The sequence below is a fragment of the Alternaria postmessia genome (genome assembly GCF_024291825.1).
Source record: "Alternaria postmessia strain BMP 2775 chromosome Unknown scaffold_39, whole genome shotgun sequence".
Lineage (NCBI taxonomy): Eukaryota > Fungi > Ascomycota > Dothideomycetes > Pleosporales > Pleosporaceae > Alternaria > Alternaria postmessia.
Window position 1 is genome coordinate 109,581 of NW_026260112.1, and position 12,731 is coordinate 122,311.

At 53.1% G+C, this 12,731-nt stretch overlaps 7 protein-coding genes across 7 annotated transcripts; 5 read left to right on the top strand and 2 right to left on the bottom strand.

Moving 5' to 3' along the window:
* Positions 1 to 322: 322 nt before the first annotated feature.
* Positions 323 to 941, top strand: SPM2 (Ubiquitin-conjugating enzyme spm2; the record flags this gene model as incomplete). Its single annotated transcript, XM_051732823.1, has 5 exons — positions 323 to 395; positions 449 to 528; positions 579 to 704; positions 753 to 832; positions 881 to 941. The coding sequence occupies 5 exons, from the start codon at positions 323 to 325 to the stop codon at positions 939 to 941; spliced, it is 420 nt and encodes a 139-aa protein (XP_051587402.1).
* A 387-nt stretch (positions 942 to 1,328) lies between these two features.
* J4E82_006568 (uncharacterized protein) lies at positions 1,329 to 2,279 on the top strand (the record flags this gene model as incomplete). The annotated part of the gene is made up of 3 exons (XM_051732824.1): positions 1,329 to 1,377; positions 1,429 to 1,589; positions 1,641 to 2,279. The coding sequence occupies 3 exons, from the start codon at positions 1,329 to 1,331 to the stop codon at positions 2,277 to 2,279; spliced, it is 849 nt and encodes a 282-aa protein (XP_051587403.1).
* Positions 2,280 to 2,426: 147 nt separating this feature from the next.
* Positions 2,427 to 3,231, bottom strand: J4E82_006569 (uncharacterized protein; the record flags this gene model as incomplete). The annotated part of the gene is made up of 3 exons (XM_051732825.1): positions 2,427 to 2,983; positions 3,034 to 3,114; positions 3,162 to 3,231. 3 exons carry the CDS (start codon positions 3,229 to 3,231, stop codon positions 2,427 to 2,429), a joined length of 708 nt encoding a protein of 235 aa, XP_051587404.1.
* A 175-nt stretch (positions 3,232 to 3,406) lies between these two features.
* J4E82_006570 (uncharacterized protein) lies at positions 3,407 to 4,549 on the top strand (the record flags this gene model as incomplete). The annotated part of the gene is made up of 1 exon (XM_051732826.1): positions 3,407 to 4,549. The coding sequence occupies one exon, from the start codon at positions 3,407 to 3,409 to the stop codon at positions 4,547 to 4,549; it is 1,143 nt and encodes a 380-aa protein (XP_051587405.1).
* Positions 4,550 to 5,274: 725 nt separating this feature from the next.
* On the top strand, positions 5,275 to 9,179 carry J4E82_006571 (uncharacterized protein; the record flags this gene model as incomplete). The annotated part of the gene is made up of 6 exons (XM_051732827.1): positions 5,275 to 5,475; positions 5,523 to 5,593; positions 5,667 to 6,573; positions 6,623 to 6,738; positions 6,785 to 6,918; positions 7,018 to 9,179. 6 exons carry the CDS (start codon positions 5,275 to 5,277, stop codon positions 9,177 to 9,179), a joined length of 3,591 nt encoding a protein of 1,196 aa, XP_051587406.1.
* A 632-nt stretch (positions 9,180 to 9,811) lies between these two features.
* Positions 9,812 to 11,489, top strand: J4E82_006572 (uncharacterized protein; the record flags this gene model as incomplete). The annotated part of the gene is made up of 5 exons (XM_051732828.1): positions 9,812 to 9,831; positions 9,912 to 9,924; positions 10,070 to 10,255; positions 10,334 to 10,445; positions 10,495 to 11,489. 5 exons carry the CDS (start codon positions 9,812 to 9,814, stop codon positions 11,487 to 11,489), a joined length of 1,326 nt encoding a protein of 441 aa, XP_051587407.1.
* A 717-nt stretch (positions 11,490 to 12,206) lies between these two features.
* Positions 12,207 to 12,708, bottom strand: J4E82_006573 (uncharacterized protein; the record flags this gene model as incomplete). The annotated part of the gene is made up of 4 exons (XM_051732829.1): positions 12,207 to 12,211; positions 12,263 to 12,396; positions 12,484 to 12,532; positions 12,588 to 12,708. 4 exons carry the CDS (start codon positions 12,706 to 12,708, stop codon positions 12,207 to 12,209), a joined length of 309 nt encoding a protein of 102 aa, XP_051587408.1.
* Between the last annotated feature and the right edge of the window lie 23 nt (positions 12,709 to 12,731).

Consider the following 12,731-nt stretch of genomic DNA (forward strand, 5'->3'; position numbering starts at 1 on the left):
TATAGTTGTCGCGTCTAGAGGCGACAGGCCAAGCGATGCACGCGTGCCAGGTGAGACCCTGGCACCTCGTCATAACCATCGACGCTAGTGAGGCCGACTGGCATCTTTGGACAAACATCGAACGCTTTGACACGCAGCAAGTTACAATTGCGCCTAACGTGCATCGGACACAGACATCAACTTGTGCGCTTTCCAGATTGGTCCTCGGTCTTGCCCAAACCCCAGCTCAGCCGCCGACAGTTCCCAGTATCGCATAGCGGGGTCCAGCCCACTTCCTCACGCGCGACTCTTCCATTCAGCCTTCACACATACTGTAGCTACTATGGGCGCCAAAGTCCCGCGTAACTTCCGTTTGCTGGAAGAGTTAGAGAAGGGCGAGAAAGGTCTCGGTGCCGGTATGGTAGACTTGTGGTATAGCTATGGGTAGCAGGTTGCTGAGAGTTCACAGAGGCCTGTTCATATGGTCTTGACAACGGCGATGACCTCCTGATGTCCGACTGGAACGGTACTATACTTGGTCCACCACACGTATGCACTTCTGTCTACAATCAAGACACCGTATACTGACCATATTCCAGAGCGTCCACGAGAACCGTATCTACAGCGTATCGATTCACTGCGGCCCAGACTACCCCGACACGCCTCCCGAGATCAAGTTCACGTCCAAGATCAACCTGCCCTGCGTCAACCCTCAGAACGGAAAGGTGCGATGACCAAAGGCGTGGATGCTGTGTGCATGCTAACAAGGCCAGGTCGATGCGTCAAAGCTGCCATGTCTGGCTCAGTGGAAGCGGGACTTCACCATGGAGACGATACTGATAGAGCTTCGAAGGTTAGAACATCTCCAGATTCCTATTGCGCAAGACTGACTGGGTTCCAGGTACATGGCGCTGCCGCAGAACAAGAAGCTTCCCCAGCCGCCCGAGGGAGCCACATTCTAAGAACATCGAGCACACGGCCTGTACCAAGAAGGCAGTCTTGGGCAGGGTGAAATCAACACGATATATGACAGTATGGCACACAGGCAGTCACAGTGCATGGAACGGAGTTATGGTCTGCTAGCCTAGCCATTCAGTCTGGCAAGATACCAGGATAATAAGCGGCATATTTCATCCTCCATCTTGCTTTTCCCTTATGCCCTGTGAATAAGTCAAGCGCAATCCTTGCAGAAACCCAAGTAATCTGTCAGGCTGAGGTACATCTAGACACTCAGCGGGCACAATCCTGTACTTGACTCTAAGACATGGTGCGCACGTGACGATGACATCGCAGTCCAAATATTTCGCGTTGCAGCTCAAGCTTCGCAACACCACCAAGCCATCTCATGCATGCCCCGATTCCTGCAGCCTAAAAAGTCGACACAGCATCGTGTAGCAGGTTAGATTCTCAAACTACCAAGACCTGCTTTCATCCTAACAGAGCCATTAGCGATTGCTCTATATCGAGCTTTGCTGTCGCGATGTTCCTCCGCTCCACTCCCGGATGACGACCGCGTATCTTTGCGCAACGCTATTCGCAACAAGTTCCGACGGAACAGAAAGATACAGAGTCCGTATCAGTTGGGCCTAAGCTTCAAAGCTGGCTACCAGGTATGGTGTTCGTCATGTTAATTGTTTACACAATTAACTGACAATATGCAGACGCTTGACCATCTCGATGCCTCCGCTACTGGAGACGCAACCAGCACAAGCATTCTGACGCGGCTGGTTTCCCAACTACCCTGCGCTCTGACGCGCATTCTACCAATAAAGCCACGGCGAGAGACGCCGCCAGATCCCCTCAAAGAACGGCTCGCGCGCCTACCACCCGAGAAAGCTGTCCTCAATGTTCGTCCGTATGCGCAAACTTCTGGACCCCGCCACGTTCCCATACTCGCTTCTGCAAACGGCATACCCTTCCTCCGGCTCACAAAGCCCCAGCCTCCAGCCTTGAGTCAAGTCCTCCACCAGAGACTAGAGCGAAAAACGGAGCTCTTCGACACCATGGTTCTTCTGGACAATTGGTGGCTGCCCATATGTCAGCAGGAGGATAAGTGGGATGTGCTCATGAACGAGCAATTGAAGAAGCGCGAAGATACTGTGAGATGGACAGATGCGGTTCGGCTTTCGCAGTCGGAGAACCGGGAAGCATATGAAAAGGATTTGAAGAAGGACAGACAAATTACGAGGAAGATGCAAAGGATTGTAGACATGGAGACCGAACTTGCGCTGAAGGAGGGACAGACAATTGTAAGAGGAAGGAGGAGGCATCCCATACGAGTCATAAAGCCAGAATCATGAGTACAATGGACAGCGTTATGTTGCATCTGCGTGGTGTAACATGTATATGACTTTTATCTTATATCCGTGATACTTGCAGCGTACTGCATTCAGGAAGTTAAGCAAGATGGGTATATATGTGACCTGACATGTCGACGTCTTGTATCATCATGAGGTCGCTTCGATCTTCAACTTCCCTACATCCACCTCGTCTACGTCGTCATCATCGTCGTCATCCACCTTTCCGACCAAGCCCTGCTGCCACAGCTCCTTGCCCGTCAACTTTTTTTCTTCCTTGACAATCCTCTTCTTCTTGTCCTCCAGCTCCTTCTCCTCTTCCTTGCGCTTCTTCTCGTCCTCCATCTCTTTCCTGAACTTGTCTCTCCATGCGAGGAATGTTTCTCGATTGACGGCTTCACCTTGGAACTTCTTGTTCTCTTCTTCCTCAGCTTTGGCAGCGGCTATGTCGGCGAGGGCTTGTTTTGCATTCTGGCGCTCGGTTATGAGGAGCTCAGCGCTGTCTTTGAGGACGGTGACGAGGGTGAAGACCATGGCCATGCCGAGATTCTCTTCAATCGTCTCGGTGAGCGAGTCTAGCAGCCGCTGCTTGTCCTCTTGTATATCGAGGTAGGCGTGTCTCGGCGCGTTGGGCGGTTGTGTTACATCAAGCCTGGGCGCTTCGTCGGGGTAGTTGGGCGGGTAGGAAACATTCAGGATGATGACGGCTGGTAGTCGTGAGCTTGTGTTTGCCTGGAGAGACGGTGCAGTCGCATACGTTGCTCTTCTTCGCTCTCATCGTCTTCGTGGCGGCCATCGTCGAGCGTTATTGCGATTCGGAACTCGGTCTCGGAAACATCTGCGGATTGTCACTAGACGGTCCGAAGATGTTGCGCAGAGTAGCACTACCTGTAATCTCGTCGGGGAAAATTGACTCGAGCACCTCTCGCTCTTCTTTCTGGTCTTCGATGCCCATTGTGTAAAGCCAAGTATGGAAACTGTGGGAGTGATGGCATCTGTAGTGACACTGAGGCTGCTTTGGCGGGGCGCGCTTTCCCCACGTTAGCTCCGTCCGACTGCCGATCTCGAGAAATAATTTTTGGTAACCAGGCTTCTGACGTCTGCAACCACAACACGCATAATCTCACATTATGGCGAAAACAAAACCTACCGATCGCAAGACGAAGAAGAGCGCAAAGAGCGGCGAGTCGAAAAAGTCGAAAGCATCGCCAGAGGAACTTTTGATTCAAGCGGCTACACTCCTACAAACGTCACAACCCGAAGAAGCGCTCGTCGCCGCGCGAAGAGCCTTGAACCTACTCCAGCCCGGCACATCGAAGCCTTCTGCTGCAGCGCTGCCTGCACTGAACCTCCTCGGCGAGATCAATGTGGAATTGGGCGACCCAGATTCTGCGCGAGAAGCTTTTCAAGCGGCCATCGTAATCGACCCAGAAGGCGCAAACGACGGAGCCGAGAAGTTCCTATGGCTGGCACAATTGAATGAAGAGGGAGGCGCCGAGAGTGTGCGGTGGTTCGAAAAGGGCATTGAAGTGCTGAAGAAAGAGATCAGTGAACTGGAAGGGAAGCGGGCGAAGAACAATGAAGTCGAAGAGCTGTTAGAGGAGAAGAGGCAAAAGATCGCAAATTCGCTCTGTGGTATTGCTGAAGTCTATATGACAGATCTCTCTTGGGAAGAGGACGCCGAAGCGCGATGCAACGCCGCAGTCACCGAAGCGCTGCTTTTCGCACCCGAAAACCCAGAACCACTACAGACGCTCGCATCGATACGCATTTCGCAACTGAAGCCGGACGAAGCGAAATCTGCGCTGACAAGGAGTATGGACCTTTGGAAAGACCTCGATCCAGATGACCCCAAGGTTCCAGACTACTCGACCAGAATCAGTCTTTCCCGCCTGCTCATGGAAGCTGAAATGGAAGACGAAGCTATTGAAGTGTTGGAGCGGTTAGTGGGCGAGAACGATGGCAGCGTTGAGGCATGGTATCTGGGCGGATGGTGTCTTCACTTGCTGGCTGGGAAACAAAAGACCAAGGGAGAAGACAAGGTTGCAACATCTCTACTACGTGCCAGTCGCGATTGGCTGGAGAATTGCCTCAAACTCTTCGCTATGCTGGAATACGAGGATGAGCGATTGAAGGAACACGCCGATGAGTTATTGAAGGAGCTCAACGACGTACTTGGCCCTTCCACCGGCGAGGAAGATGAAGAATGGGAAGATGACGCCGAGGAGGGGGACGATGACGCTGATGATGATGAGACCATGGAAGGCACGTGATTCCGAGTATACGTGATGTTGATGGAGTCCGATGGTGACAGCTGTTCGACTAAGCCGCGATGAGGAGACCCCTGGGTCAGCAAGAAGTTGGAAAGCGGCTCCGATGGTAATGAGACCGAGATTGGGGAAATTGGGCAGCAACGTTGAACTTTGACGACTGGAGTAGCACAGGCTGATTGTGTCTGGGATATGTCAGTGTGGTACAGGCTGGTCTGGCAGCTCTTAGACGTCTTCACATGTACTGTAGATTTTTCTTGATACCCAGCGTGCACGGATAGATAGCAAGAAGCGCTACTTGAGGCTATGGACATTACCCAACCCCAAGCAGTTGGCACAGCGTGGGACGGTCCCTGCATGTAGGATGCCGCCGCGAACCCACGATGGGCACTAGGATGCTGTCAGTTTTGCCGTGACAGCTCCTGAATAGACGAAGCCACACGCCAATCATTCCCCACTCTGCATGCTACCGCGTTCGCGTTCGTGTCCCGCCTCGAGCTGCTGAATAGAGCGGGCGTCGGCGACTTGGTCAGGATCTGTGTGTAGGACGAGATGACTTTGCCCGTGCCTGCAAGCCCGCATGTGGACGGTCTGCGCCTGTCGCTTGCAGGGAAGCAAGCCCATTGGCGAGGGGAAGCTGAGGGTGTAACACCAAGTTGCGGCCGATGCCATGAGACAGGACCGTTCTTGGCAGCGAACTCGACGTCGCCGGCGCCCCAACGCCACGAATGATCAATCATGCACATCGAGACCGAGACGGCCCTTGGAACTTGCCGCAAAGTCAAAGTGACGCTGCGCCATCGCCATCGCCCGCCGACGTCGTGCCTTTAGAGCGCCAAAACCAAGTCGCGCCTTCCGGCCGTCCCTCGCGCCTGCTCCGACAGATGAACGAGCCGCCCCACACTCGTACACATCGCATTCGACGAAGAGTGCGTCGCAAACCCTCGGCCGCAGCTGAGGCCTCATCCAATTCCAGCCCGGGCATGCCCTTGGAGAAGAGGCACCGCGACCCCGAATGATCTGGTATCTTCTCTATCCGCTGCGTGGGTGAGTAGCCGCCCTGCGACGAGCACGCGTCCGATGCGGGTGCCCATGGATGATGCTAAACGGCAATATGTAGTACCACTGAACCACCACGGCTATCCACCTCGCACCCCATCCGACGGGCGTTCCAGGCCCACGGCACGGCAACTGCACGGCATTGGCTGCTCTCCATCGTCCTGACCATTACCATATCCGTCCTCCTCTGTTACCAGGCGGTTTTCCAGGCCGACAGCTCTGCCGCCGCCGCTCTACGCAACCTCCCCAAGCATGTCTGGACATCGACCACCGAGGTCGAGGGCGAGCGACCTGCCGACGTCGTAGTGCGTCAGGTCTGGGTTCATGGAGACTATATGAATGCAATTGCCCTACCTGTGTTGCGCGAAGCAATGCATGTCCAGGAAGTCCTCATCAACGGTGGCTTCGATACAAGAGAAGGCGCTACATACGACGACCAGCACATGCTCGCCCGCCATGGCCCAGGCTGCGTTGTAGCACCACCGGGAGAGAAGTGGGGTTGGCATTCGCCGTTGCTGTACTGGGACTGCTCTTTGAGCGCGCTGGAGAAGGACTCCGACCTCCTCGGAACCATCAACGCTCATGCTCGAATACGCTCGCCACTCAACGTCACGCTGCGACCGAGCACCGTTTTTGCCGGCAAGTCCTTCTCCAACACCAAGCTTCGCGCCGCAGATGCATTGGTCATCACGCTGTTTGACCAGACCAATTCGAGCCTGGGAGATACATGGGACTCAAGGTCGCGCCTTCTAGCGGAAAAACTATCTCCGGACTGGACCATCTTCCCGCCTGATGGCCAGGTAGGGCGAAGCCGACTCTATGAATTCCGTTTCAAGCCAATGACCCTGAATGACGACTTGTTCCTCGCGGCATCCTACATGGTGACCGCTGCCTATGTCATATGGAGGATGATGCAGCTGCGAGCAGTCAAAAGTTGGTTTGGCCTGCTTGTAACGATATGTGTCAAGGTGAGTTCAGTCTCGTAAGGCGCGGATGCGATTGCTAACCACTGACTAGATGACTATATGCGTGATTGCAAGTTTTACTCTCTGTACCTACCTTGGAATCGATTTAGCACGGATACCCCGGCCATGGTTTCCTGGAGTTGTTTTTTGTTTCGGTTTAGGAAATATGTACGTACGGTTGCGGCTTCACGTTCGATTTGGCTAACGGTACTAGATTTCGTCTGATTAATGTCGTCCTAGAGACACCCCCCGAGATGCCTCCCCAACAGCGAATCGGAAATGCGCTAGGAGAAGTCGGCCACTTGTCCCTTGCCATCGCCTTTCAAAATCTCGCCCTATTATACATTTGTTCTCGGCTCGTTTCACCTTGGGTAGCTGACTTTTGCGTCTTCGCTGCCGTTACACTTGTATTCGACCTTGTTTTCCATTTGACCTTCTTTGTCGCAGTCTTGAGTGTGGACGTGCAAAGAATGGAGCTTTCGGACTCGCTGGAGCGCGAGGATCTCAACCAAAGTAATAAGAAGAACCGGGCAGAACGACAATCCTGGCTCGGGGCACTGTTTGAGGGTACTCTGCCACTCAGCACGAGATTTGCCGGGACTGTAGCCATTTGTTCCATTATTCTCGCTATCAACTGGCACTTTTTCGACAGCGATGGCAAGCAGCTGTCTCTCGACACACTTCGTCGGAACCTCACGTCCAGAAAACGCAGACGCGCCACTGATACATGGAGCCCACCACCAATCAATCAGGCTAGGACCCCCGCTGATTGGCTAAGAATCCAAGACCACAACACTGCCCGGGAACTCTTTGGCTTTATCAAGCCCGATGCTCCGAGTTTTGTAGCTCGTATACATGACCCCATCCTGGTTGTTGCCAAGGGGGCGTGTGGACGCGACCGACCCCAGCCACCGTTGTCTTTCATGGATGGGCTCCGACGCTTTGCGCGTGGACATGCGTTCCCAGTAGCCTTGATCGTTGTTACCCTTATTGCGGCTGTAACACTGTTCATGAACTACCTTCTTTGGAGTGGACTTCCGAAGACTGCTGAAGAGAGCGAAGAGGACGAAGAAGTCACACTGTCGATCAAGACGTTACCAACGCCGCAGAACCTAGACGTTGTGCACTTGATTTCCTGTTCAAAAGGCCATCTTGCTAGTATATCTCTTGACAGGAGTACTGCGCTATGGCTACACGGTCGTGGAGGATATCTGCACACTACGCTGCAGACAGCATCAATGAAACCAAAGCTTTGGCCCATTTACGCTACCGCCATGGATGACGGTGGCAACATACTTGCGCTCTGTGCAGAGAGCGGTCAAATCGGCTTATGGGATATCCCTGCATCACGTTTCCTCATGTTTCCAAAAATCGACATCCGCGGACAGGCGCCCATTTTATTTACCTTTGTCTACCTCAAAACACGCCTGGATGTTGAAAAGCTCTACCTCATCATCGTCAGCCGGGACGGGCATCTAACGAAGCTCGAAGCACGTACAGGCATCCACTACACTAGACGCGTATCATCCAGTCCCATCGCCTGTACCGCAACATACACCTCAGTTCATGGCGACACAAGCATTGTTTTTGTGACAAAACCCGGGGAAGTACACATCTTGCCGCTGACAGAGGACAACAACATAATGTCTGAAGTAGTCGCTGGTCTTGACCCGGGGCCACCTCCAGGCAGCAACCCTGCGAAGATTCGATGCATAGAGGCAGTTCCCAGCCTAGGTCTTATTTTCGCACTGCGTGACGAGGAGGCTGAAATCTTTGACTTTACTAGTCGAGCTCTCGTGCACGCCTTCCAGATCGGCCACATCAAGCCGCATTCATTCAGGGTCCTGTATCCTATGCGACGAACGTGTCAATGTGGAGCCCCAACAGTGAACTCCCTTGCTGTGGCATATACAGAATTAGACACCGGCCACATGATCATGCAAAATTTCTCCCTCGACGACAATACGTCGTCACAGATATGTCTCGGAAAGCCATTGGACAGGGAGAAGCACCGGTGTCGGGGGCTCGATCAAGCAAAGGAGGCAGTGCATTACGTTGAGCCTGCCGGAGTGTGGGAGTCGACGGATGCACTCAGTGTTGTAGGGGTCAGGAGATATGCGCAATCACCCACACCATCATCAACGGCTTCAGGCGCTGACGATGGTAATCAAGGTGTTGATCCATCCGCGCTTGCATCGGCGCTCAAGCAGCGAGCTCAGATTCAAGGCAATCTGAACCCATCCAAATCTCTTGAGACGTCGTTCGCCAAGGGTAATCAGAGAAGTCACGCTCCTGGCGACGTTGATACGTGGGAGGCGTGGACACTATCCAGTACAGGGGAGTTTCGCTGTAGGCCGCTTGTTCCTGATAACCTCGATGGCACAACGGAGGGCTCGTACGAAGACGAGCTTTTCGTGGCAGCTCCTGGTCCGATGACCAGACTAGGCAAGCGCAGCGTCGTGGTAGGGTTCGGCAATACTGTCAAGGTCATCACTCTGGGCAAGGAATCATTCGATGGGTTGACAAATCTGCAGAGCAGCGCTATGGATATTGGCCTTGGATCATACAAGTGGAGAGCCCGCAAGGGCACTGGCAGGAAAGTACAATGAGGGCTTGTATATGTTGGGCGCAACGGTATGGGCGGAATGAGTGTTATCTACGTTGAAGTTCAACTTTGGTGTTTAGACTACGGATATACCCTATGCGCAGCAAGCGCGGCGTTTTCAGTGAGGTTCTTTTGGCCTCGACCTTCAGCAAAGAGATTTAGCAATAAACAAGATGACAGTTTGCAGCGACTGCCGCGTTTCACCTCAACGTCATGGACCACCAACATGTACATCAGCATGTGCTATCCCTCCATCAAGCAGGTGGTTTGCCGACACCCAATCGGCGGTATAAAACGCACCCACAGGTGGCATAGTGACATTGTAAGCCCCGCAGCAGACGTCGCTATGCATAGACAGCCACAAGTTGCACGTACCAAGCCGGGTATCCGCCTTAGCTGACGGCAGTCGTGGGCAGGACAGGCTATCGAGTGTAGCGTAGACGAGCTGGATCAGGTTGGGTTGGGAATGCAGGTTCAGAATGCATTGATGGCCGCGCACGAAGACGAGGGACGTCATGTGGCTGAGGCAGTTGCACAGGGAAAGGGTCTGTGGCGCTTTGCGGGGCTAGGACAGGGGAAGAGAGCGCTTGAGAAAAGGGCCCACGCGACCCCCGTGGGTGTCGATCGAATCGGCACATGCTCTGCCTGCACCCTTCGTTCATACAAGACACCTTGACCGCCCGACAAGCCGAATCCTCTTCTTTTTGCTTTTTTTTTCTCTCGAGCGGAAGCATAGCTATCCTCAATTGGTACGTCATGCAGCCAGTCCATTGCGACTGCTGTCTGTTTGGGACTCGCCCTTTCACATGCGACGGAAGGATCTCTCCATGTCTTCTTAACTCTCCTGCCGCCCAGCCAGCACCACAACACACCAAGGGACTAACCATGGAATAGTGTCGAGACATCATTATGAGTAAAGCACAATCACCGTACGACTCTCTCCGGAACATACCGCAGTACTACGACAACTCCGACTCGCGCAACTCTGCGCTCAACCTCATACTCGCGCTACGGCCAGAATGGCGGGAATCTCAGGATACAATTGAGTTTGTGAGGTTCACCGACGGCATTACGAACACGGTATGCATATGCTAGCAGTGCTCTGCTGGCGACGGCCCCCCCCCCCTTTCTGTACGCAACAGCTAAGACGACGGATAGCTTCTGAAAGCGGTGAACAAGCTGCCCGGTCTCTCCAAAGTCGAGGTTGATGACGATGCGATTCTGCTGCGCGCATATGGAAAGGGAACAGACGTCCTGATAGACCGCGAGAGTAGGTGTCCATCCGCAACACCCATTACCGAAACTAAACAAGTTCGCAGAGGAAACTCGCTCCCACTCGCTCCTCGCACGCCACAACCTTGCACCGTCTCTCTACGCCCGGTTTGAAAATGGTCTCCTATACAAGTACATTCAAGGCAGTGTGTGTACGCCCGAAGATCTGCGTCGGCCAGAAGTATGGCGAGGGGTAGCTCAAAGGCTGGGGGAATGGCATGCCACATTACCTATATCGAGTATTAGCAGCACATGTCCTGCACCCGCACAACTCACTTCACACAACAACAAGCGTGCGTCTCTGGCAGCCATGGCCACACTCACGCCAGGCAAGCCCATCCCGAATGTGTGGACTACTATGCAGAAATGGATCCTTGCGCTGCCGACAAGCACCACCGCGCAGTCGGAAAGGAGAGACCAGCTGATGCAAGAACTCGAAAGCTTAGTTGAGTTGCTAGGTGACACGCCTGGTGTTGGCGGCTCCAATCCGTTTGTCTTCGCCCATTGCGACCTACTCTCAGGCAACGTGATCATCGAGCCCTCGCCTTCGTCTGCCGCTGCTTCGCGCCGCTCTAGTGCCTCGAGCGCTTCAGACGAGCCCGAGACAGCAGCTGCTACAGTGTCCTTTATCGACTACGAGTATGCTACGCCTGCTCCTGCTTCATTTGACATTGCAAACCACTTTGCCGAATGGGGCGGTTTCGACTGCGATTACAGCGCCATGCCCACACGCACCATTCGCCGCGCTTTTCTCCGCGAGTATCTCCGCAGCTTCAACGCCCATCAAAACAAGTCGTACAAGGAGGAAGAGCTGCAGGAGCTTTTCGACCAGGTCGATCGCTTCCGCGGCGTTCCTGGCTTCTACTGGGGTATTTGGGCGTTGATTCAGGCTCAGATCTCTCTGATCGAGTTCGATTATGCGAGCTATGCTGAAATCCGATTAGGCGAGTACTTTGCATGGAAGAAGACACTTGACGGTGGCAAGGAGACGGAAAATGAACGCATGATACAGAGAGAGAAGATTTGGGCGCAGGAAGAGTAGAGAAGGACTGTCGATAGACATGCACTGCACTGCGAGGGCTTTTAAAGAGTGGAGAAAGCTAACACAGCTGAACATTCAACATGGGGTCTTATTCATAGGGCGCTGAGGCGCTTCTTTTTCTTTTTCTTTTTCTTGTTCGCTATCAGCTAGAGCACTCACCTTGTTCACCGTTTCATCACCCGCTTAGTACGTTTAATACCAATCGATAGCACATTCGTTATGTCAGTGATATCCAGACCTTCGTCGCATGTATCGGCAGATCAGCACACTGAACAATGAATTGAATGGGGGGGTTTTTGACTCGGACTTTGCAGAGGCAAAAGAGGCAGAGGTGCACGAAGACCATTGTGTAGCGAGAGATGATAGCCGTACCCGTAGAACGGAGCGCAGGCCCACCAAGAAGCATTCTCTTTTCATTTCCGCCGATACTTCAGAGTCTGTTTCCACACTCCTCTACGCATAGACTGTATGGCTCCCAAAGTACGCTGTGCGTAGGGCGTCTTCTCTCTTCCTTCTCCTTAAACATGAGCGCTCCCTGTACCATGTCTCTTGTTTCTTCCACATCAAGCTTCCATCTCGTATCGGTGGCTTCGTGGAACACAATTATGCAAGCGTGCTTGCATGCCTGAAACACTATGCCCACATGCCTTCGTATCCTTGTGTAAAAAGGCGCTGGGGAGAATACACCGGACTATCGCGGGTCTTGCAATCGTCACCTCACACTAGAGATAGTCAGCAACTGCCCCTTCCCGACGTGGCTCCTATGTACGTACCATCCAAGTAATCTGCCGCAATCAACAGCTCCAAGCAGAGTTCAGGCGGAATATCCATGTCCGAGACATCTTTACTTTCAGCGTTCTTTTGGTTGTAGTAGAGGTATTCGCAAACTTTTTCCAAGACTACGCCACTACGTTGTATTAATTAGGATTTCCATGCATATCTCGTTTGTTGGGGCTATGGCAATCGGTCAAGGAACGCGCCCGGGGAAACGTACTTAATCGTAGCTAGGTGGACGGTGTTCTCCTCGTTTTCCTTGAAGCCGGCTGAGGTAGATCGTTAGCTTATGATATGGTGTACATGTGAGGTAGAGATGTTTACACAATGGATCCAGTGCCTTCTTAATCGTCCCTGCTATGCATGCTGCTGAACGGAGGATCTTGAACTCGAAGCCGTCGTTAGAGACCAGAGTGACGTACTTCGTTGATTTTCCGTCAGCCATTATTGTCTGTAATGTATGTCGGG